The 25,528-nt window shown below is 39.2% G+C and overlaps 1 protein-coding gene across 1 annotated transcript in view; it reads left to right on the forward strand.

The window, feature by feature from the left end:
* pcxb (pyruvate carboxylase b) overlaps nt 1-25,528 on the forward strand; it is a 329,618-nt gene that overhangs the window by 295,980 nt on the left and 8,110 nt on the right. Inside the window, exons 20-24 of the mRNA XM_055051195.1 lie at nt 1,142-1,299; nt 3,345-3,431; nt 11,590-11,769; nt 17,485-17,659; nt 18,154-18,227. Of these exons, the coding sequence (XP_054907170.1) occupies nt 1,142-1,299; nt 3,345-3,431; nt 11,590-11,769; nt 17,485-17,659; nt 18,154-18,227 (674 nt within the window). The remainder of the gene's footprint in view (nt 1-1,141; nt 1,300-3,344; nt 3,432-11,589; nt 11,770-17,484; nt 17,660-18,153; nt 18,228-25,528) is intronic.

Consider the following 25,528-nt stretch of genomic DNA (forward strand, 5'->3'; position numbering starts at 1 on the left):
AACACCTTTGACACATTATCACATGCTTCCTCCAAAATGGAGGATATTTATTTTAACATGACATCAAATGTGCACCGCTGCGTAGATACAGAGTAGGTCAGTTTACCCACTGGCTCATCTTACCCCACCGTCCCCTGCATTGCTTTACTGATCACTTGATAAAAATGCTTTCGCTGCTATTCACGATTGCTGCTCTCTGATCATAATGCCTCTTTCCTGTGTAAAAATGAAGCTGTAATTTCACTCTGGAAGCTTAAAGGAAACCTCCAAGAACTGTATGTGTTTGCAAGCAGAGAAGGAAATGGACCCAATTACCCACCGGCTTGGCAGGCAGCTGAGTTTGAGGAGCAGCTACATGCACATTAATTTCACATTAACATCGCACTCGCTCTGTTTCTCCACCGAGATCACGATTTAGGCACGGAAACACTGTGGTGTTTCTTTTTCTCATTTGAAATTACCACCTTGTCACTCTGTCACAACAGTTTTTTATTTTTTGCTACTTTTGTTTGCAAAAATACAAAATGTAGAGCCATTTGTGCCTCGGCACCAGGGCTCCTTTTTCCAATTAAAGGTAAACTGACAGAAGGATGTCGCACAAAGGAGAAACAGACGGTTCACTAATTATTAGAGACTAGACAAGAATACTGAACAGCTTTTCAAGTTGTGCTAATAAGAACAAGGAAGCTGAATATATCAGATCATCTGTGAGAAACATGGTGATTATTGAACAGAAACCAGAAACGTTTAGACCCATGCTGAGATATTCAGTTGTCTTTAAATACTGAGAAATTTCTTGTTTATTGTGTCACGCATTCAAATTAATTGCTAATGCTAACAGCTGGCACATGTTCACAAATTCTGATAAATGATGAGCTGTTACATTAGTTGCAAATGTGACATTGTAATAGAAATTGTAAATTAGTTTATGCTGTAATTTATCTCATAGATAAAAAACCCCCAACAACTTGTGGTTTCAAAACAAAGTTGTTAGTGTCAGATCATCAAAAAGATTTCACAATTTATATTTGATCTGAACCCCAAACTGCCTCTTCCATCACAATCTTGCAGACCCTCTGCGGATATTTTCACATTATGCGTCTCTCTGCAGCGATCATTGATTTGCTGTCTCGTGTTGCAGGCATCGCTCTGGAGAAGGTGTTCGACTACAGCGAGTACTGGGAGGTCACCAGAGGCCTGTACGCTCCCTTCGACTGCACCGCCACCATGAAGTCGGGCAACGCCGACGTCTACGAGAACGAGATACCTGGAGGACAGTACACCAACCTGCACTTCCAGGTCCATGTCCTTTCATGTCGTTAACTTGACACACATTGATTTTTGTTTTCAATATGAAAGCAAATCGAATTTTATTTCATTCCTACTTTTGTGCAGAGAACGTAGAAGTATTAGTTCAATTTAGCATCACATTTCATAAAGCTGGTGCTTTTGGGAATAGACATTTTATGTTTAGATGCAATGAATTTTAGAAACGGTTTTCTCTCTCGACTGGAGAGAAGTTGGATTCTCTGCGATTCTTTTTTTGGATAGGAATCGCCGTTCAGACTCATTTTGCTGGATGTTTTTTTTCTTCCTCACATTGAATTTAGAACCAAGTTACAGCAAAAAAAAAAATCCATTTATCTTTTAGTCACTGATTAATTCTGAGCATAATTATAGATTTTTTAAAAGTTTTTCTTCCCAAAACCGTGCAATGCAAAAAAACCCCAAATCCTACCAAATCTTGACAATCAATCAAGTTTATTTGTCTTGCATATTTCAGCAACAAGGCAGTTGAAAGTGCTGTAGATCATGAACCATAAACTCATCTTCCAGTCCATAATTACAACATTGACTCGGTTGCTATTGTTTTGTCTTGGTGGATCAGGCTTTCATCTTTTAATATTCAATTCAAATTGAAAATACTTTAATGATCTCAAAGGGAAATGATTGAGTCACAGCTTCCAGAGAAGGAGCCGTCTTGAGGCTCGATCAGCCAATCAGAGGCAGATTTGAGAAATGAGTGGAAAATCTGAAAGGATTGTTTTCTTTTTCTTTTAAATCGTTGTAGCTAAAAATTAGAGATCCTTCAATAAATTAATTAGCTGGTAATTTATTCCCAATTTCCTTAGTTCTGGGAGAACAGCTGGTTTTATGTCTTCATCAGCACTTTTGCAGATTAAGAAAGTTTATATGGGCCAAAATTTGATTTGGTAGGTCAGGGTTTTTAAAGATCGATGATCTGTTGGTGCACGTGTCAAACTCGAGGCCCGGGGGCCAAATCTGCCCCGCCGTTGCTTTTTATGTGGCCCTCTAAACTCCAAATTGCATAAATTCTCCCCTCCAGTTTTTCACAAACTTGCAAAATTCACAAAAAATTAACAGATTGACAAAACTTTTTTCTGATTTTTACAGCAAATTTTTCTCAAAAATTGGTCAAAAATGCTGAGTTTATTTCTGCGTCAGCTTTACTTGATGTCAAGTCAAAGTCCGTGATCGATGTGGCAAATTATAAAAGTCACAGTTAGCAAACATTGTAAAAAAATTCTTACCAATATTTTTAAATTGGCAACAAAAGTCTGTGATTTTGATTGCAAAAAAACGCAAAGCAAAACAAAAACACACAAACATTCATGAAACCCTGGATGAACTGATCACTGAGAAAAGATGTTCAATATTATTTAATTTTAATAAACACTTATAGAATGCTGAAACACACAGCTGTTTATTGATATTTTAACAATTTCATGAGTTTGATCAATAGATTCTGGCACAACTGGCCCTTTAAGAACATTCTGATTTTTGCAACAGTCCAAAATGAAAATGAGTTTGACGCCCCCTGACTGGTGCGTCTCTAATAAACTCATCTTGTTTGTCTAGATTATTTCAAAGACTATGAAATAATACTATACTAAAGCCGATTCCTTGTGTTGCCACAGGATCATGGAAACATTTCTAAGATTCTGGGAAACCATCTCTGCAGAATAACAGGTTGTTTTGACTAAACAACAGAGATCGACCAAATAATTTCCAGCAGATTGATTTGGTTTTTACCCTGTTATTCTACATTCCCAATTTGATAATTTAAAGTTATTTCCCAGAGCTGTGCACTTATCAAAATAAATAGGTAAACAAAAACATATCTGTCTCAGGAAGCAAAAATATGTTGTTGCAAATACCATGTAACAATAGTGTGTGTGCTGATCTCCAAGGCTTCTGCTGCTGCAGCAGCAATTTAAAGCTACTGACTGGGCAAGCATTACTTGACTTCCTTCCTTTAGAAAGGAAAGTAATAAAAGGTTTGTATGTACGGCTCATCACTGCTGTGGTCTGTTTCATTGCAGGCTCATAGTATGGGGCTCGGAAATAAGTTCAAGGAGGTGAAGAAGGCTTACGCTGAAGCAAACAAACTACTCGGAGACCTCATTAAGGTGAGACTGCAACATAAAACTCCAGGCAACAGCAACGTAACTGCAAACACGTATGTAATGATCCTGGTTTGGTGGAGCGCTTTGCACTATTCATCCAAAAATAGAAAAATCCTGGTTACAGTTTTCTGATTTTACCCTAAATGCATGGCACAGTGAGGCAAAAAGGTCTGCACCTGCTCACAACTGTAAGTTTACGTTTATAGCAATAAATGCAAAATACACAATTTCATCTGCAATGCTCGGCTGAATACACAAATATTACTGCGGTGTGTGTTTAATATTCTTCCACCGGCATCTATCACATTTACTGAATCTATTGAACATAACAATGTTGTGCAAGTTTACTCCTCACCAGTTTTATCTTGAACAGATGAAAGAGGATTTCATTTGAATAAATGTATCTATTAATGCAGCAGAGTTGCATGGCAGAAGCCAGAGTTTCAGTCGTGTCAGTTGCCTTCAAGAGGGCTCATCACAACCCCAAGATTCATATTTATTACCAAATTTGGGTTTTTCTGGTTTTCTTTGAGGTCCGTCCCACTGGCAACAATTTTGTCCAATTAATTTTGTTTTTTCTCAAGAAGATGTTTCATAAATCTTTAGCTTTAATAGCTTTCAATCCAAAATATGTGAAATATAAGGAACATTTTATTTGATGGGGAGTGCAGAAGACTGACATGACAATGTCATAAACATGAGGCTCATGAGTCTGAGTGTTATCATGAAGTGTCATTTGGTAAATAACAAAAATTGGATCTCTGTCACTTTAAGAAGCTCCTGCTCTTCCCAGCACTCCCCCTTCACACCAACGCTCCTCCATTCAGGAGTCTGGACTGAGAAGAAGTTTTTAATCACGCTACGTTTTCTCACCGATGTTCTTGATGATTTGCTGTGAGGCTACTTTCAACACAACAATCTTTTCTGATGGTGTGTTATTTCTGATGGATTTTATGCTATTTGCTGCGCCGCTCTCTGTTAAAGCGACCATTTTGCTGGTCTAATTGCATCAGAAATCAGCAGCTCTGTCTTCGTTAAAATGTTCCCCTGAGCATCACTTACAGTTTTAGCTCAACTTTATACCTGAGCTAAAACTGAGTGAAAACTCGATTTCTTTAGAGCTAATTTTCATTCTTTTTGTTTAGTTTAGTCATTAATTGCGTTTAATCTAATAACGCTTCAGTGCAGCCAGGACTGCAGTTGCACTTTTATCCATCCTCTCGTTTCAGGCCGGTTCATGATGTCTCCCTCCAGTCCACAGTTTGATCTCTTAAAGGAAACTTTAATTGCTATCATGAGGAGAAACATTATTATCCATTCAACAGTTTGATTTGCACCCAGAATTTACCTCCTGCCTGCCTTTCTGTTTCTCATTATCTTTCATTAAACCCTTTGTTTTCCTTCATTATTTACCGTCCTCATAATAGATTCGTTCCTCTTTTATTGTGTTCACACTCTAATTGTTTTCCTCTTCTCTCTTTATCAAACCTTTCTGGTCTCTGGTCTCTCATTTTGTTGCAAATGTTTATTCCTCAGTCAGCTCCATATCTATTTATCTACCTCCTTGTCTCATATGTTTTTTAGATTCTTGCCTCTGTTTTCTTCTCCTGTTCCATTTCTGTTTTGCTCATCAATTCTCTCCCCAACTTCCTCACTCTCTCTCCATGTTCTCTATCAATTCAATTAAGACTCTGTGGGCTTCACTGCACAAGCCAATGTTGGCTCCGTGTGCCTATGTGTGCCGCGCTGCTCTCGGCTGCACCCTGTTAGCCTGACAATGCCTGTGTCTCTCTCCCTGTCAGCTTGTCTATAACGGTGAAGGAGTGTGCTTACGAGATGTAGACGTAAAGAGGACAGACCGCATAATGTGCTAGCAGTATGCAGACCGTCTCCTGCATACCCTTTAAGGCAGAAAGCTCTCAAACTCAAAGCTATCTCTGAAGCCTGCAGCTGAAGGATTGCGCTCGTCAAAGAACTTCATTTGCACGACTTTTCATTTTAAGAACAATGAAACGGAAAAGAAGCTTGTTTTGAGGAGTTTTAATCATCACCGAGGTATTTGCATAAAAGTAACTTGTTTCAAAAAAGACTCTATAGGTTTTAATCTGTTTTGAAGCAGCAGAACATCCAAACAGACGCTTAACCCATTCAGGCCTGATGCAACTTGACTATTTTAAGTTTCCTAAATTGCTTAAATGTAGCAATGAATGGAGGTCAAGTTGCCTGTACTGTGTTGCATCTTAACAGTCTATATCTATGCATGCATATATATTTATATATCACTGGGTTTCCACGCTAATGATCCAGAAACGCTAGCAAATGACTTGAGTGACTTTTCCAAGATGTTTAGTCCCAAAATTTTGCAACTTTACAGTTTGCTACATGAGATGACTTGCACACACGTTTAAAGGCTCTTCGATTTGATTTTATATGTTTATGTGAAAATACAGAACTGCTATCATGTAACGTTGAAGTCAAAACACAGCATGACTAGTAGAGGTGACATAAATGTTTAGCATCTTCCCACCATAAAAAAGCATTACTGCTTAAATTTAAGATCGATTTTCACCCATTTTTGTAAAAACGTTTTCCTGTTATGCAATTAAAATTTGGAGAAAAATTACCCTGAAAACGTTATGGAAGAAAAACTGAAGGTGGATGGATAAATAGAAACAATGAAACAGGGGATGAAGTCTGGAAAAACAAATATTTTTTCTAATTTTGATCAGTTATTCAGTCCTGATAAACGCTGCAGAGCCGCTGTGATAAATCAGTAAAATAAAATTTTCTGACTCTTAAAATGTGAATAATTGTTCTTTTGGATATTTTGCATATCAAACAAACCATAAAGACAGATTTAGTGACATTAGCTGAACTAAAAGCTTAAATCACTGACAATGTGACTCAGTTATGATCATTTTAATTAAAAAAAAAGACAGATTTATAGAACCACCGGAGGCTCTCCTCCACAAACAGCAGAATATCTCCTGATCTTATGGTGACACACACAAACTGCACCCATTGTTCAACTTAATGTGTAGAACCGTTCGCTCTCAGATCAATGGACGCCCTCAGGAGCGTAAACCCAGCATTTCATGTCTCCAGCGTCCACATCCATCATCCTCATAGTTAGTGCAAACGTCTCCCCTCCCATTTAGAAACTGTGCATCCAGCCTCTGCCGTGGCTAATTGGTCCCAAACTACTGTACATGCAAACTGCACGGCTGCTGCATCATTAACGGGATGGATTCAGTCCGATGTGAAACTTCTGCGACTGAACTGATCAAAGCCCCTTTAATGCTGATTGAGGCTGAGGGCATTTTTACTCCTGTTCTAGTTAAATCATGAGGATTTAAGTTTGAACTGGAACACAGACGATTCAACTCAACTGGACACACATGAAACTTAGAGCTTCTGTGACTCCGACTTTTTCTGTTCATATCCAATCGCAAAGATGCCACAACATCCTCAACTTAATATTTTAGAAAAGAACAAACACAAATTTGAGGGTAAACATCACCTGCTGCTTAAATTGATTCATTAAACAGAACAACTGTCTGACAGCGACTTGAAATCGTTTTATCTGTTTATTCAGAGGTGCTATTGAACCGTTTACCTAATGTGATGTAATAATACCACAAAGAGACATTTACTGGGAAAGTTCAACACAGTTACCTCTTTTTTAATATCCATGTCTAGATGTGAATTTCCACTTGATGTTTTCAGGGATGAGGATCGTTTTCCTCCCCACTTTAACTCCATTCCAGGAAAACAGAAAGAAATCAGATAAAAATGGATGAAAATCTGAATTTAAGTCGGAAAGTTTATGGAAGGAAGACATTTAACATGTCATCATCACCTCTGCTAGTCATCCATCCATCCTGTAATAGATTTGTAGTGATCTTTAGTGACTATTCTGCACTCCACCTGCTTGTTGTTCCAAACTGTGACATCCTGCCCAGCGTGAGGCTGCAGTATAAATCCCTCTTTGCCAGAGGATAATTGTAACAACTGATCTGTTTTCTGCTGTTTTGCTGCTTGATATTGTTTTTGCTTGAAGGTGCATTTGCTGAACAGCAGGAATATCAGTCTTAACTCACCTGCACAGATGCCCAGCGGTGCAGTTTTAACAATATAATCTCTGACAGAGCTAATGATGCTGCAGCAACATTCAGCGAGTTATAGGAGGAAGGGCGCCATTAATTGGCCTTGACTTGTCTCTTTGGAGGTTTTCCAGCTCTCCAAAAGCCTGGGCCCTGTTTATTTTCTCTCCTCAAACTTCTGCTACACTTCTTTTTTCATCAACCCTTCCTTCCTCCTCTCGGCTTTGCCGAACCTGTCGCCATCTGAGCTTGATGTGACTTGTGTATATTTTTGCGCGGCTGCTCTGTCTTTTTCGCTCGCCTCAGTGTTTCTGCCACTTTCCTTTTGCAATTACAGGCACGTATTCACTCACCTGCACTCTCTCGAACACGCAGTCTGTTACACTTGGAGGTGGAGCACGTCTTGTATTGCCTGTGGGGCTGTAGATGTCGACGGCTCCTGTCTGTTTGCTGCTTTCTTTCTTAATCTGTCCATCCCTTCATGTCTCTTTCTCACTCTTGCTGCAACTCTCCGCCATCTCTCTCCTCTTTCATTTAGTTTTATCTCCTCCCTCATCAATTGCTCCCATCGTCTCTCATTTCGATTAGACTTCCTTTATGTATCTCTAATCTTTCTATCATTCCTGCCTTCCTCCTCTGAGCCTCTTATTATCACTCCTCTCTCCTTCCTCCTCCTGCTGACAGGTACCATCCTTCACTCCACTCCTGGCTTGGCTGGCTTGCATTATTGTCTGTGTGCTTTATTTGCCTCTCCTCCCGCACACACCAGCAATTGCACGCTCGCCGTTCTGAGTGATATAATCCTTTTCCCATTAGGGGAGCCCGGGTTTGGATAGAGTTGCATTTCAAAGCAAATGTGAGCAAAGCACACTGACACAGGATGCAGAGGCATACAAGTACACACAATATCGCCGCCATTCTTCCACACACAGACGCAATCCGTCTGCCTGCCCTGCTGCTGCTGCTGCCGCCGCTGCTGCTGCCACCGCTGCCGCCGCCGCCGCCGCTGCTGCTGCGGCTGCTGCTGCCGCCGCCGCTGCTGCCACCGCCCGCCGCCGCCGCCCGCCGCCGCTGCTGCTGCTGCGGCTGCTGCTGCCGCCGCTGCTGCTGCCGCCGCCGCCGCCGCCGCTGCTGCTGCGGCTGCTGCTGCCGCCGCTGCTGCTGCCACCGCTGCCGCCGCCGCCGCCGCCGCTGCTGCTGCGGCTGCTGCTGCCGCCGCCGCTGCTGCTGCTGCTGCTGCCGCTTTGTAGTATCACAGATGTGGAGTCATGCATGTCCACTTACTGAGAAATGTGGGTTATAGACGTATTAGGACGCTTTAAATGCACAGCTAAGTTCTTATCAAGAATCACATGATTTATTAAAATGATTAATATTTTTTGAGAGAAAAATCATAATCCATTTTTTATGGTTTTGGTTGCAAGTAGGATATATTTTTATTTTATAAATGAACAAAAAATAAATGCAATTTTTGTTTGAAATCAAAATGTTATTTTATCTAATGAAATTATAAATAACTAATCCCAAACATCCACCACTATAGGACCTTTTCAGGCTACAGTGACAAAGTATTTAAAGTGACTGCATCAAAGACAATTACAATATTTACCAAAGAGCTCAGTTCTTGTTCATTTTTAGCCTTTTTCTGTCCAATTATTGTCCAAAAAGGGCTTCAGATATTTGACTTCATATCACCTGATGCTTTACTCTGTGGGCCTCAGGAACTGCTGGTGGCGTCTCAACAAATATTACTCTGATTGAAGTGAAAAGCTGTGAAACACAGGAGGTTTCGGCAGTAGGTTATATTTATATAATATCATCCCAGCAAACATTATTCACCCTTAGATTCCTCCAGAGCCTCCAAGAAGCTGGAAAGCTGGTTTCAAATAAAACTCCTGTACATGAGCCCTCATGTTTGGGCCGTAAAGAATCAGAAACTTGTAATTGCCTCCTTTCTCAGACCCCGACATTTTTCTTCGAAGGCCATTATCTGCTCATGATTGTGTTTCCAATAACTGGGATTGATGGTTTCGCTGGGTGCGACGTTATTGAGATCAGACGGAGTTGAGTTCTGCTGCTGTTTTGATCAAACTGCAGAACAAAATAAAAGCTTATAAAGAACATTTATTTCAGTTGTCTCTCAAACTACAAAGAACTTTTAGAAGAAGTTTGGATGTTATTCACCTTGTTTCTGTAGGATACTTGAAGGTTCAGAGTTAATATATCTGATATTGCTCCCAGAAACTCAGAGGTGTCTGGTTCATTCACAAACATCAAGAGTCTTGATGTCACTGTGGTTCCAGGAATAATAAATATTTGGGCTGTGAAAAAGAAGGCAGGAAACAAGAGAGGCTTGAATATTGAAGAGGAAAAAGTGACGAATCTGACATAAAATCAAAGAAACGATGATTAGAAATGCTTTGATCCACACTGAGGCTGTAGATCTGAGGCTGTTCACAATTTGTAAAATTTATTTTAAATGTGAGAAACCAATTTCAACATGGCAGTGAAAGGAAAAAGGCAGACAAATGGTTCTGTTGTATTTTAAAGCAACTCTGAAATTAACTTTTGCTCAGCATTTCCACCATCATAATGGCCTCTCCAGGGATTTTAAAAGCCCATTCAAATCACTTAAGCCTTCCTGCAAACAAAAGGGAGAGAAATCTATCATTATCTTTTCAAATGCCAGTCAAACTAAGCTGCAGGGTTTGTAGCAGGGAAGTACACTCTCCTCATTTATCAGGGAGTATTTCTTATTTGTGTCGTGCTTCAACAAGCACCAGACTCCCAGAAGATTGAGGAAATCCCTGAGGAGGAAGAACGCTTCAGGTTTCACTCAGGACGTCTCGTCAGCAGATGTTGTAAGGAACAGGTGTCAGTATTTCACTGGATCCACACCTGCTCCGCCACTTTTTATTAGTTTTCTACATGGCATAGAGTTTTCAGCTGCAAAGGTTTTCCTCCAATCTTTCCTATTACACTGATAAGTTGATGTTTTTGGCTAAAAGCTGGAGAACAGTGCGGTGGGTGCAGCCTGGCGGTTACAGATTAGTCGACCTTTTCCCTCCTTTCTGAAGCTCTGATTCCCCAGAAGAAAGAGTTTAGAGCAGCTTTGAATCTCTTACTTCATTATAACAGAAGAGCAATTTCTCCAGTCGATACTCCCATCAGCGTCGCGTTCCGCCAGCAAAGCATCAGCTAATCAACATTATGCAGCAGGAACTGTTATTATGGAACATAAAAATATTGCTTGTGATTTTAATTCGTCTTTCGTTTTCCGCTGCTTTATGTTCGAGTTTATTTTTGAACCCTGAGAAATTATTTTCCCCCATTTGAGTTTGAGTTTTGGTCATGAACTTTGATGGATTTTAATTTTACGTAATAAGCCAAAGGATTTTATTTAAAATCTCAAAGGTGTGGCATGCCTTTTCATTCAGTAGAATCGTATTCAGTCGTGATTCTCGCTGCAAACCTTTTGAATAGTGACTCAAACTGGCCTCTGATGTTGACGTTTGGCTTTATTTTTATCTCAAAAAGTTCAGGTTCAGTCAGATTAGGTGGAGAACATCTCTGAACATTAATTTTTGAAGTTTTAACATAGATTCCCAAGATCCTGACTTTGACTAGGACACCATTCTAACATATGAAAATGCTTTAATCTAAACTGTTTTAATCTAAACTGTTGCCATTTTGCTGGAAGTGTCTTTGTTCCAGAATTTCTCTTTGTACATTTAACTACAACAGTCTTTCTTTTTTCTTTCTTTTTTCTTCTTTTTTTTCAGGAAAAGCATCCCCACAGCATAATGCTGCCACCACCACAATCTATATAAAGCAAGTAATGAAAGGTTCCTGAGATATAAAGCTCTCATATCAATATGATATTTAAACGATCAGTTGAGAGGTCGTTCTTCCCCTCGATGTTAATTTTATGTTATTTACAAGGAAACAAACAGCAGCGCCTCCTGGTGGATGGAGTCCACCCATAGATAATCATAAGCTGTTACATGTTCTTTACCTAGAAAAGGCTGCTTAACACCAACGCTGATTTCTTCCTCTAGGTGACTCCGTCGTCCAAGATCGTTGGAGATCTGGCTCAGTTCATGGTGCAGAACAACCTGACCAGGGCGGAGGTGGAGGAGAGGGCGGATGAGCTGTCCTTCCCCCAGTCTGTGGTCGAGTTCCTGCAGGGATACGTCGGAATACCGCACGGTGGATTCCCCGAGCCTTTCAGATCCAAGGTACTGGAGTTGGGAATCAAACATCCATGAATGCTGCTGGTCATTCAATTCATTTTCATTTCATATTTATGAAGTTTTCATTTAATCCTGAACAGCTCTGGGTAGAAAAAGCAGAAATCTGCTGCGGAATATTCGTTGACAACAAATTATTAAGTGAATATCTACTATTTACATGTAGTCTACAGGTACATTTTATTCATAAACTATCATCCAAACAATAATTTAATTCATAAAGTTTAAATCAAACATGGTTTTAATATTTATTTCTGTTTATGTTGCAAATGAAAATCCCAAATTTGAATATTGTAGAAGACCAATAAAAGTGACTTAATACAGAAATATAAAGGAAGACTTTTTCCCTCCACCAAGCTTTCAATTAATATCCTGAACTTTAACACTTTTGGTCTTTCATGAGAAAAAAGCACAGGTTTGCATGTTTACAAACCTGCGCTCGTCTACTGACATGAAAAAATCTAAACCAAAATTCTCCCCAACCGCTCTGCTTACGTCTGATGGAGTCCTTCAGAGAAGGCGGAGGATGGAAACAAAGCCCTGCTCTCTCTCTGTCTTCCTTTCGTCCTCGTGTCTGTTCTCCTTCCTCCGCGTCAGCAGTCAGCCAGGTAGAGCCTCGTGCTGCACGGCGTCAGCCAGAAGCCCGTTTGGCAGCCTCGCACAAGCTCAACACGTGAATCAAGAGAAATGTGTCACGCCGTTACAAACTCCATCCAACAGATCTGAGCGAACTTGACATTTACAGAAAGAAAAATTGTGTTTTAGAAGAAGAAATCTGTTGGTTTGCCCACTTACACACACTCACACACACACACACTCTGAGCTGTATGTAAAATATGAAATACCGGCTGAGAGACAATACCTGCTCTTTTTAAAGGTCACCCATTTTTTTTCTACTCTGAGGCTGCCAACAGTTGCATCTCTGCAGAAACTGAAGCATTTTAATAATTTCTCCTGTCAGCTTCATGTTTGCTTTTCCCTCTGATTTGTGGCTAAATTGCTGCATTATGGGCTTGTCTGTCCAGTTTCTGGCCAAGTCTTCCAGGTCATCGTTTCCCTGCTTTTTTGTTGCTTTTGTGAAACTAACTGCTGACCTTGGCATTTATTCATCCCTCTCCTTATTCTGGCTGATAACAGGATCAAATGTTTGTCGTTTACTGTCCTTGGAGTCTGCAGCCTGGACAGGTCATGATTATCCACTTGGACTCACCAGCATGAGTCTTATCTCTACTCTGGACTTTTAATGAATTATTTGAACAGTTAATTTAACAGGGCAGAACAAATTTACAAAAAAACGACTTAAATACATTTTGGAAAGTTGAGATCTGACATTTAAATTCAACATTCTTGTGTATCATCGGATATTTAGCCACTCTTGTTAGCAAAGTTTAGTTATATTTTCAGTCCTTTAGGTCAAGGATATTCTAGAAGATTCGATATTAGCCTCATTTTTTAATTTTAAAACCAGTTTGAATGTGTTTGGCATCATTTCCCAGTGGATCAGCTCCATTGTATGTTTGGTCTGGTTTTTAATGCAATCATCTTATTACACTTGGAATAAAATGAAATAAACCTACAAGTGACTTTTCAGAAAGAAATATGAAATTGTTTTAAGTGAAAAAGTACCAGTTTTGTTATTATTTCACTTGTAACATGGGAAAACATCCTGTTATAAGTGAATTTATTTGCTAATGAACTAGCACTTTTTTATCAATTAAGGAATTATTGACCTAAAATAAGCTCCCATTTCTTGTTGAAAAGTTACATGAAGCGACTTAGTATTTTTGCAGATTGCCTATTCCATAATTTGTGGAAAATCTGGTCCAGCCAGTGTCCCTGTTACCAGATTAATTAAAGAAACTTCTGGGTTCAGTACCCGGGTTTCATTCTGACTCATCCAAACGTACTTCCTGTCATCAAATGGCTCAAACTTTCTGTTTCCTCTGGACGGACTTTGGCCAATCTCTGTGGAAAAACTCAAACATTTACCTGGATAAACACACAGCTATTAATTTAAACCTTAAAGATATCTAGCTACAATGTCGACATCAGTCCAGGATGATGTCGATGTTGTAAAATCAAACTTTGGTCGTTCTGAGTTTGACGGTGAAAACTTGGCCACAGCTGAGATGATTATCAGCGCTGATCAAAACTGGGTTTCAAATGTATGAGGCTGAAACTATGGAAGAAATGTAGTGTCTTTATTTAACTGCTAAACGTTTTGCTGATTGATTTGGGTTACCAGAAAACAGGCAAAGTGGAATTTAAAGTAAACATTGTTTGTGCCTAAAAGAAAAGTTTTGATTCTAATGAGATGATATGTTTTTGTATTGACTGCATGGAGACTGTTGCTGTAGCCGCCACCTGCTACAAGCTAACTGCTTTGCTGTTTCTGAATCTGTGTGTAAAACATGGTTTTGATATCCACATCTTTTTACCGCCGGCAGTGTTCAACAATTAATGCTGTTAGATGCACTTTTGAATTTGAAAGATCATTTTCTCCAGTTTTTTTCTCTGCTCTTCATTCTGCCCTGATGAGTCATTCATTTTTAAACAGTGCGTCAGATGTAAAGCTAACATTTTTATCCTCTCTGAGTAAATCTCGAACTATAAATATCAGCAAAAGTTAGAAAAGTTTGCTTAAAGTATAAATTCTCCCAGAGAGAGACAGAAATCATCATCTTTATTCCCACAATGTGTTTAAGCAATTACCTTTTAATCACCTGAAATTTGCTTGTTTTTGCCTCCCTGTCACTTTTTTTAAGCAACAGGGAAGCGGCTCATTTCGTATTAATCTGATTGAGGCTGCTCATCTTTCGGTGCATTAGCTGTGACTAATTTACATACCTTTTAATTTGAGGTTCATTTGTTAACACAGACACTTTCCACACACACTCTGCCGTCGTCTGTACGTGTCCCACACTTCAACAATCAGCGGGTCTCAGCGCAAGACGTCCTCGGAGGAGAAGACGTTAACGAGCAGGGACTCCAGCGAGCCTGCCATCTTTGAAGTGTCTCTCTCAAACACAAATGACTCAGCTACCTCTGAACCGCTCGCCCTGTGACTAATGGCGTTGCACCGACTCCTTTGTCTTCTGCACATTTCTACAAGGCGCGAGCTAACACACACACGCACACACACACACACACGCACACACGCACACCCACCGATAAGATACAGCCACGGTTTTAATGATATTCAAACACACACTTGCTCAGTGTCAACCCAGGAGACTGCTTCGTGTGAGTCTTTATCTAAACACACACGGCTCTACTTACACAAAATTAACAAAAGTATGTGAGCTGGGGGCGATGATTAGGAGCGATTCTGTTTAACTAATTCTGACTCGTACAGCGAGCCGTGGAGGTGAGCTATAAGCTCATTCATGCAGGAAACACTGAGGGAGAGAGATTAAATAATATGGAGATTTGTTCCACTCTCCACCTGGAATCGAGCTCAAAACTCCTGACACTCAAAACCAGCACAAAAAAACGGTATCGATGGAAAATTAAATAATTTACTTCAATGTATACCTTCTATGTCAAATATTTCTCCATGAAACTAGCAGGAATCAGATTTTCAGCACACAGATGTCAACCTGCTGAAACACATGTCCATGTGCTGAACGGGGAACGCTAACACTTGGTCTGGTCTCCTCTTGCATCAAGCTTTTGCTTTAGCAGCAGCCATCAACTTCAATGTGAAAATACAAACTCTAACTCTAAATATTTGTCTAATTTGTAGTTTGAATGTCTTATTACACTTGAAATAAGACAAAAATAACTTTACAAGAAGCTTTTTAGCAAGTAAAATGAGCTTGTTTTAACTCAGTAACTCCGTAATATTGATGAAAAGTGCTAATTAAAAGTGAAATCTGCCGGTGGAACAAGACATTTCAAATTATAAAACGTATTTCCCACTGGGAAACTTGGAGCATCCCCACTACTCCCAGTCAGAACTTTTATACGTTTCAATATGGCCGCTCCTGTCATCCAGACAGGGATCTGAGGTTGAATCCTGTTTATTTTACTCACATGAGTGTGTCTGAAATCAGTTTTACATGTAGCGCCTGCAACTCTAAACTGAACAAATTAAAAATGATGTTTGGTTTTGGAAAGTAAAGTTTAAAATGATGTTTAAAAGCTTCTGCCAACGATGTTTATGGGCGCCGCCATTTTGACATCTCAACTGCTAGAACTAGAATCTGACCTGACATCAAATCCAGGTAACAAACTGGAAGCAGCTTTAACCTGAGGACATTTTTCTAACACACTGCCTCTTTTTTCCTTCCACTAAACCTTCTCTGATTATGCTTGGATGCTTCCATGGATCAAAGCTCTGACTTATTTCCCCTTTAACGACCCAATTAAAGGAAAAAGAAATGCAAAAGTAGAGCGAGAACATCATGCTGTTTATAGAGGCTAATGCAGCACAGAGAGCAGCAGGTACCAGAACTATTTACAGGTGACCCTTCAAACCCAGTTTCACTTCATACATAAACTTTGTCATGTCTATGAAAATGTGAAAATATGAATATCTCCCTGCACTGCAGCAGTTCTCAAAGGCTTTCGAAGTACCAACCCACTTTTGCAAGTGGCCATATGGGTCAGTCCTTATCAGGATACTTTGAAAAACTAACAAAATATCAGAAATCCTGAACATTTGAGCTGCTGCAGTATTTCTCCTAAAAGGAGCTCGATTGAGTTGATTTTTCTTCAGATTTCAATACAATAACATCACAATAAAAATATTTATTGTGGACTGTTTTTAACCTGCAGTCCAGACAAATTGGATCTGATTCTATCAAGTCAGCGTGGCAAGACACGCACGTGAATACGACACATTTTCTTCCACTTTCAGTGAAACATATTGAAGACTGAGAGATGATATTGATCCCATCAGTTGGAGGAATGTAAATCCAAAGAGGCAAACTGTGAAGCTATTTGAGAATGGATCAAATTCTTTTCTTCAATCAGCTCCATCTTCTTCTTTGGTGGTTCAATTAGCTTTGTCTGTAAGGAGGGAAAACCGCATTAAATGAAGAGCAGCTGAACACATAATCAACACTTCGTTTGAAGACAAAAAGGAACAAGAATGTCATGAAGTGTCATTCAGGACATCATTAAAACAAATAAAATTGTATTTGTACAGCACCTTTCAAAAAGCTTTACGCCATAAAAACAAAACAAACCAAAATAATTCATCGAACAAAGTCAATAATTTAAAGTTTACATTTTGCTGTCATCAGATTGTTGTTTGATTATGTTTCAAATACAGCTCTGAACAGCTGGGTTCACAAAGTGTTTCAGCTGTTCTGCACTTTTCTATGAGTTTGTTCTAGATTTGTGGTGCGTAGAAGCTGAATGCTGCTTCTCCATGTTCGGTTCTGGTTCTTCAGACCAGAACCAGAAAACCCGAGGGGTCTGGAAGGTTGATTCAACAGCAGCAGATCGTTCATGTATTGTGGTTCTCTACTGGTCAGCTATTTATAAACTAACAGCAGTATTTTAAAGTCTGTTCTCTCAGTGTAGGGACTTTAGAACTGATGTGATGAGCTCTAACTTCCTGGTTTTAGTCAGAACGCCAGCGGCAGCAGCAGCGGCAGCAGCAGCGGCTGCAGCAGCGGCTGCAGCAGCGGTTGTATGTTTTATTTGTATGTTTTATTTGTTTTTCCTAAATCCTCTCACTGTGTTTAATCGCAGGTGCTGAAGTCCCTTCCACGTATCGAAGGTCGTCCTGGTGCCTCTCTGTCGCCGATGGACTTCAAGGCCCTGGAGGACGGACTCCGAGCCGCGCATGGGGATGACATCACACCTGAGGATGTGATGTCAGCAGCCATGTACCCCAAGGTGTTCCAGGAGTTCAAGGAGTTCACTTGTGAGTGAGCAGACCTGCTACCAGATCAGTTTTAGCTTTTAATGCAACCCTTTGTTCTGATGTTTTGTGACTGTAGCTGGGAATACATGAGACGACTGGATGGAAAAGATTTAGTTTGGCATTTTAGAGACGGCGCCTGTGAACGATTCGGGAGAATCCGGGCAGCCCTGGTATCATTCAGATACCTGGATTAACCCCGGCTTTATTGCAGTGATGGTTATAAACCAGCGCTGCTCCTTTACGAGGCTCGATAATTAGTCCGAGGTGCTTCATTCCCACCTTCGCTGAAGAATAAACAGCCACAGAACTGATCTCATCTGAGTTTCTGCTAATTACACCTCTGGTTTATAATATTAGTCTCTTCTTTTCCCACACTGCATCTGCCCACAGCCTCTTTGTGTGATTATGAGCACTTCCATGTAAATGTTAAGGTGATCTAACAACAATGCAAACTTCCAGGCCCATTTATTTTATCTCCTTCTCTGTTCATTCAGCTAACTTTGGCCCAGTGGACTGCCTCAGCACCAGGCTGTTCCTGGATGGACCCAAGATTGCAGAAGAGTTTGAGGTATTTTTAGATATTAACACAGTTGTTATATCATCTGCAAGCTAAAACATGTAATAAAAAAAACTTCTGAAGGAATACATTTTCTATTTGAAGGGGAATTTAAATATTTAGGCCTTGCTATAAATTGACTTTATTCTCTTGTTTAGCTCTGTTTTATGGTTTTGGTCATAATTTTAAGATAAAAAGTGTATTTTTTTAACTCCTGTAAATATTTTCATGCTCTACAAACTACAAGTCATAGATTTTAAAGGATCCAGTAGGTTCAGTTCACGACAAACACACTCAGGTTCACGAACACTGTATGTATTCAAACAAATAAATAGCAGCTTCTGCCCTTATAAATTAAATAAAATATAATGAAAAACCGAGTAGCTCCTAATGAAAAATACACTTTTTATCAGCGGCAATTAGTGTTTGTGAAATTCAACCCAGCTAAAATGGGCAACATTAACAATAACATTTAAAACACAAAACATAGCAAATTTACTCATTAAACAAATTTATCCAGCATACATTTTAAAATATACATGTAAAGAAAACACAGAGCTGATTCTAATATCAAAATATCCGTCTTTTATTATATTTTTTTGTCCCTTATGCTTCAACTTGTGTCCTTTCTTTTATTTCTCTTTCTTTCTTTTTATTCTACATCCTTCCCTTCTCGTCTTTTTTCTCCTTTTCCCTCCTCTTGGACTCATCTTTCTATCGGCACTACGTCATATTTGACAAACATCTCCCCACCGTTTGCAGAAAATGTTTCCACTTTTAGATTTTATAACACTGAGAAGGACCGAGAAGTCTGGAGAATTACACGAATCTGATAAACTGCAAGAAACAGCAAGTTAGGAGAGATTGGGTGAGAAAAAACTAATTTACACCGACTTAAGATTGCCGTTTGCCTGCTCTATATTTCGGTGTGGGTGGAATATAGATTGAAAAAGGGACACAATATCAGGTCAAATTCTTTTTGCATATAAATAGCGGAGCAAACGGCAAAGGAGTAAAATCTGAAGCTTTCCTCTTGATGCATTGGCGTCTGCAGCCAGTCTGGTTTAACTTTTACAACAACTGAATGAACTCAGCAGAAATATTCTGCAGACTTTTGATTCTGACAGAAAGTTCCTCTCTGAACTGGTCTGTATTTTTATTTTTTTTTAACCAGAAAGTGCAGCTCAGTGGGGGGCATTTCACAAGACTGACAGCAGAGAGCTGTTTGATGAGCAAAAAGTTATGACTGAAGTGTTCAAATCCAGACTGAAGAAAGAGCTGAACAGAGACAGACAGCTGGCGGTAACCTGAGCAACAGACAACAGGGACGTCTGTTTTTAGAAGATGAAGACGGGCGTCCTGGGGGGTCGCTTTAGAGAGCAGCAGAGAAAATACTGAGAAAAATGCTCAATATTGCTGAACATTTTGGGGTGAGAAGCTTTAAAAACAAGATGGCAGCAACTATGGAGGAATAAAGCTAATGAGTCATACAATGAGTTTAGGTCAGAAGTGAGCATCAGTATGTTTTCATATTTTTCTTACTTCAAGGATGCTGACGGAAAAGTACAGAGAAGCCAGAAAGCGGCTTTGTGTCTGCAAATTTGGAGAAAGTGCAGAGAGAGGAGATGTGGTGCAACATAAGGAGGCTGAAACGATTAATTGGGTTAATCGTGATTAATCGATTAGTAAGACACCACTGCACTGAACTCAGGAGAAAACCTCCAGGTTTTTCCACCAAATATTTATTTCTGAACTCTTCCTGAGTTAAATGTTTGTTATTGCTGTTTATAAATGAATATCAACTTGTTTTTGTTGCATTTATTTAGGGTCTGAAAGCTCTGCATCCGTTTCGTTATTTTGACCATTTTTCATTTTCTGAAAATACTAAATTTTTCCTTGTAATTTCAGACATGTTGTCAGTAGTTCACAGAATAAAAGAACAATGTAAAAACCAATAAAAAGTAAAATCAGAGAACTGATCGTTTTAAGTGGAATTTTTTTCCAGAGCTGCAGTTGTCATTTAATTTAGTATTTCTTAATCGCTACATGGAGTGTGGACTCAGAAAAGGCTAACTGCTGAAAGAACGCCACAGTCAGAGGAGTAAATGAACCAAAACTGTAAAAACTTCTTTATTTGTGAATATATTCTACACAAAACTCCTCAAGTCGTGTAGTTTTAGCGCCACGTCATTCAAATACCATAAAAATAAACAGATTATGCTGATCAATTATTATTGACTGAGCTTTTCACATGTTGATGTTAGAATATTTTAGCTCTTGATGCATCCTTTGCTACAAATAATCAAGCTAAATCGACACTATGTTGTCGCATTTTCTTATTTAAAATGGGATTTTTTTTTTTTTGTGGTCATTTGGTCTTTAGCCTATGAAGTTTTCCACCTTTAAATAAGATAAAATAACTAGTTTTAATAAATATCCCCATGTATTTCTGCTTTGGTTTCATTTCTTTGCACCTTTAGCAGGATCTTTCAAAAAAGCAAGGTTCTGGATTCAGCTGCAGGGCTTAGTTGAACAATAACAGCCTTTCTCCTCCGCTCTAATATCATGACTATTTTTTTTTCTTCTGCTTAAACCAAAGTTAAAAGCTCTGATGTTCACCAATGAAATTACCATCTGCCTTTATGTTCTCTAGTTGCCTTTCACAACATTCAGAGATTAAATAACACAACCAAGGAAATCATTCAGCTCAGAGCTGCAGCTCCTGCTCGTTTTCTTTGTTTTCTTTTGGAAACTCTCAGTGTTCGCGTGGAGAGATTTTACTTTTCCAGAGTAACGGTGTTTAATTACAGGCTGGTTTCAGCAGAGTGGTGCCAGGCTGATGTTCATTGATTCTTTCTTCATGAGGACTGAGGCAGCTCTGCTTCCACTCTGTTTATATGCTGGTGTTGCTAATTTAGAGCCACCTCTGTAGATAAACACACCGTCCTCCATTTTCTTCCCTGACAGGATCCCAGCATCAGAATGACGAACAAAATCAGAGATTGTGTTTCTGAAAAAATATAATGATTTCACGCTGTCTCGTCGTGAAAATTTTTTTTTATATTTGTGTCTTCAAAATGAGAATCTCCCGCGCAATGTTTTTATTTTACCTTTTAAAGTCGTTTTTAACAGTTGCACCAGTTTAAAGTGGATTTCAGGTTATTTTATCTAAAAACCGTAAGAAATCTTGAACTCTGCGATGTCAGAAAATTGTACGACTTTATTAGAACAACGCAAAATTTCAAGTCTCATTTTATTCTTTTGGATTGTTTTTCCACAAGGATTGAACTACCTTTGATGATTTCATTGACATTTTGTGAAATATTTATTCTCTCCACAGTAAGTAGGTTTTTGTTTACGGCATCAAATGATGTCAAAGTTTAAATGTTACAGTTTAAAAGCAGGTATATAAAGCCCTCATTTTGTTCATAATTAAAATAATATCACTGCTGAGCTGCTGAAAGCTTCAGATTTATCAAACTCCACACATTGATTTTTGGTGTGTTTGTCATAAATGTGCATTTTGTTTGGTAGATTTGACTTTTAGTAGCTCATGTGTTGAAACTCCCAGGAATAATTCACCAGAATATTTCCAGTGAAAGTGAAATCTGTCCAATCCTGAAATATTTAGAGGGATCAAACCAGAACTAGATGTTTCTGCACTTTAAAGAGACTCTTTAAAACAGTTTGTCAAATGATAAAATGGAGAATTTTTAAACTTATATTACTTTGAGCAGTAAAAACTGAATATTTGGATTAGTCAACCCTGAACTAAATTCTATTTTTGGTATAATGAACCAAATATTTTGTCTCATCATTCAGATGCAGTGCACTATATCATTGCTTCACATGTATTGCATCATATTCTGCTGTATGTGATGCAATACACAGACCTAAACATCTGACCTGCATTTCACTTAATCTGTCAAACATGCGATATCATGAGTAAACATGTTGCTGCAATGTCAAATGAAAAGAATAAATATGTTGTCACTGCCTAAAAAAAGCACAAAAACCTTTAAAAAACTAGTTTTATTATCTGATGAGCAGCAGATGATTATATGTGGGCCGTGGAGTCATTTCTAGATAAATATCCACATCTGAAGCTAGACGGACTGTAGCCACAAATATCAGTAGTTAAACTTATTATCTTCAATGATACACGAATTAAAATCAGATTATCTTTAAAAATTCTGTTTTCCACTCATCTAAAAACCAACTTTCCATTTTTAAGACTTCTTGATTTATCTGAAAAGTAATGTAAATTAAAAACAGCATTTGGTTTAAAACAAGCAGCATGAAATTATAATTTATCTCCTGCCTGCAGGCTAGGGGTCTTACAATCATTTTTTTAAAGCTCAGTTAATTACAGCAGCACAACCGTCTACAGTAAATATTGGATCAAAGTCCTCTGATTTTTTCTTTACAGTATTTTGATCACTCTGAATCTGCGTGTTAAATATTGATGACCCGGCGATCAGAAAGCTGTTAATCTGAGCTAACCGGCACCGAGGGGCCAACTGGCTCAACTCGCCTTCCTCTCACGAGACGGTGGAGCGTGAGCAGACGCATCATGTAGGTGGCGGTGTTTGTCAGGATGCCTGGGTAATTATTAGGCGCTCCTAAGAGAGACGTTTATTTCTGCGGCGGAGGGTGGCAGCTTTTGCAGCGCTGGCTGATTTGTTGAACCGCAGGAGGTCGGGACAAAGCACAGACGGAGAGAGATAACACTTTGCTACCGAGACAGGCTGAGTGGTTATCAGGGCAGATTTAAGGAGCAAATCTTTTTAAGCGCCACACTACAGTGAAGGCAGGGAGCTGCTGAAGGCCTGAGAGTTGTGTGTAAAGAAAGAAAAAGCTCTCCCAGTAATCCTTTATTTACGTTCAGTGGTTCATTTCAAACGTCGACACTGGGCTGCTCTGTTTTTGTGCCGCATGAACACATTTCAGAAGTATTTCTGAAAAGTTCTGCAGAGTAATCTAAATCTCATCTCTGCTTCCTTCTGCCAAATTAGGTTGGATCAAACCTCTTTAGGCTCACGAGCCAATAAACATAAATTGCAACTGCAAACAAACACAAACTTCTTTTCATCGAACCAATTTGGCCTCATTGGCGACACAGATCTCCATCACAATGCCAAAATAAAGCAACAGGTTACATAAAACCACACCTACACTGCAAACATGCAATCCTACCAAATACTTTTACTCTCTAGTTCAGATATCTTAGTAATGAGACGAGATAGAAGCTTGTTTTAAGTCAATAATTCCTTTATTTTGATGGAAAAGTTCAAGTTCTACTGGCAGATTATTTAATTTATAACATGGGAAAAAATGTCTTTTAATAAATTAATAAACGAGAACTGTTCAATATTTAGGAATTATTGACTTAAAACAAGCCAGTATATCTTGTGAAATATTTTGTCATTTCAAGTGAACTGAGATATTTGCACTAGAAACTAAACAAAATTACTTGGTAGGATTTTGTGTTTTTGCAGAGTAGAAACATTTTTCAGAATAAGGCTGAACTCCAGTTTTTCTACTTTAAAGGTTAGAGTTTTACAGAAAACCCAAAACTTTACATTTCGATTCCTGCAACTCTCTTTTGTCAAAATGTCAATTCAACAAAGGTTATGACTTACAAAAATGGATGCAGTGAAACTTTAAAATCCCTCCAAAATCTCTTTTAACCGCACTTTTTTAATCGTTCAAACATTAAATACACGTTGATATAAATTATTGTGAACAGTAGAAACTCTTTGCAAAAGTTAACATCCATAGTTAACTCCAAGCTTGGAGGATCAGCCAATCAGAATGAAGGAAAGTAAATGCTGCTCCTGTGTATCCTGTGTACCGCCACGACGCGCTCCGCCACGACGCGCTCCGCCACGACGCGCTCTGCCGTGAGTTTGTTGTGACCAGGAAGATGATACATTTATTTTCTGGTTCGCCCTTAAAGTTACACTTGCGTTAAGCATCAACTACAGAACAGCAGCCCACCATGTTCGGTTTATCCGCTCACCTGTACAAATACACCTGCCGCGCTCTTCACCGCCATTCGCTCTGAACTGCCTCCAGGCAGCAGCTCCGGCAGGAGAAAATCTGCCGCGCTACGTCAATAAAATGACCTATCTGCCTGCCATAGACCACGTATCGCTCCAGTCAATTTAAGGATTTTTATTGGTCTGCCAAAAAACAATAAAAACTCAGACATTTTCATCAATCAATGAAATCTCCCCAGAATGAACTTAAAAATGGGATGTTATGCTGCTAACACACCACCCAACCCGGAGGCAGAAGTAAGAACGCGGCGCTCTAAACGATGAATCGCAACTTAACGAAACTTCGAGGCAGATAAATTTTCCCTAAAGATTCTTAATAATGGAGGAATCGTTTCAGCCCTACTGTGAATGCTGAGCCATCCCATGAGAATAATTATTTTTTTTTAAATCATAATCCTTATCATCACAATTGTACCTCAAAGTATCGCGATAAAATTCCAAAGCCACATCGTTTTAGCTGAATATTCCTACAGTCCGTCCATGGATTGAAGCATGAACAGCTATAGGCATTTAAAATTCCTGCAGCGCCTCTTTTACATTACTCTGATGACAACCCTCTCCATTGTCATTAACCCACACATAGTGTACACGTCGCACAAAAAGGACAAAGATCGCTGAACCATCTGTAACTGCTATGCTGATGACTCACAATACGAGCAGAATAATAAACGCAGGGACAGACTCGTGCACACCGTGACTCTGAAGGCAGCCTTTCTCCACCACAGGTGACGAGGCGAGTCATTAATGAAATCCGATCAAAGACGAGATTCAGGCTCTGTCTGAAAGTTGTAGCCTCGACGACGAGATAAGCAGCCGGATGCGACAGACGGGAGCCGGGCGCTCGGGGGGCCTCTTTAGGTAAACGCTCCCAGCATGTGAGGCCTGTATATAGACGCCACAGATGAATCACTGACATGAAACATGCATGATGCACCAGGGACGCTGTCAGCAGGCGCAAACAGGAGGCGGGAAGAACTGGGGGATGATTCATCATAGCGATTTTAAAATCATTAATGATCGCCCGATTTAATGAAACGATCGCCATCTTTTCTCTCATCTGATAGTTTAATGTGTTTCAACTTAAACTGTTAGACATTAATTCAGTATAAGGAGCCTTAAAAAGCCTTTTTGATTATTGATCATTATCAAAAAGCAGAGGTGACGTCACACTGTGTGAGAGAGCATTTCTAAACATGAACAAATTGATATTTTAAATCATATTAAACATCTTTAGTTGAGTAAGTTTTTAAA

Source organism: Poeciliopsis prolifica, unplaced genomic scaffold (assembly GCF_027474105.1).
Source record: "Poeciliopsis prolifica strain line A6 unplaced genomic scaffold, Auburn_PproV2 SCAFFOLD032, whole genome shotgun sequence".
In the NCBI taxonomy this organism is placed as follows: domain Eukaryota; kingdom Metazoa; phylum Chordata; class Actinopteri; order Cyprinodontiformes; family Poeciliidae; genus Poeciliopsis; species Poeciliopsis prolifica.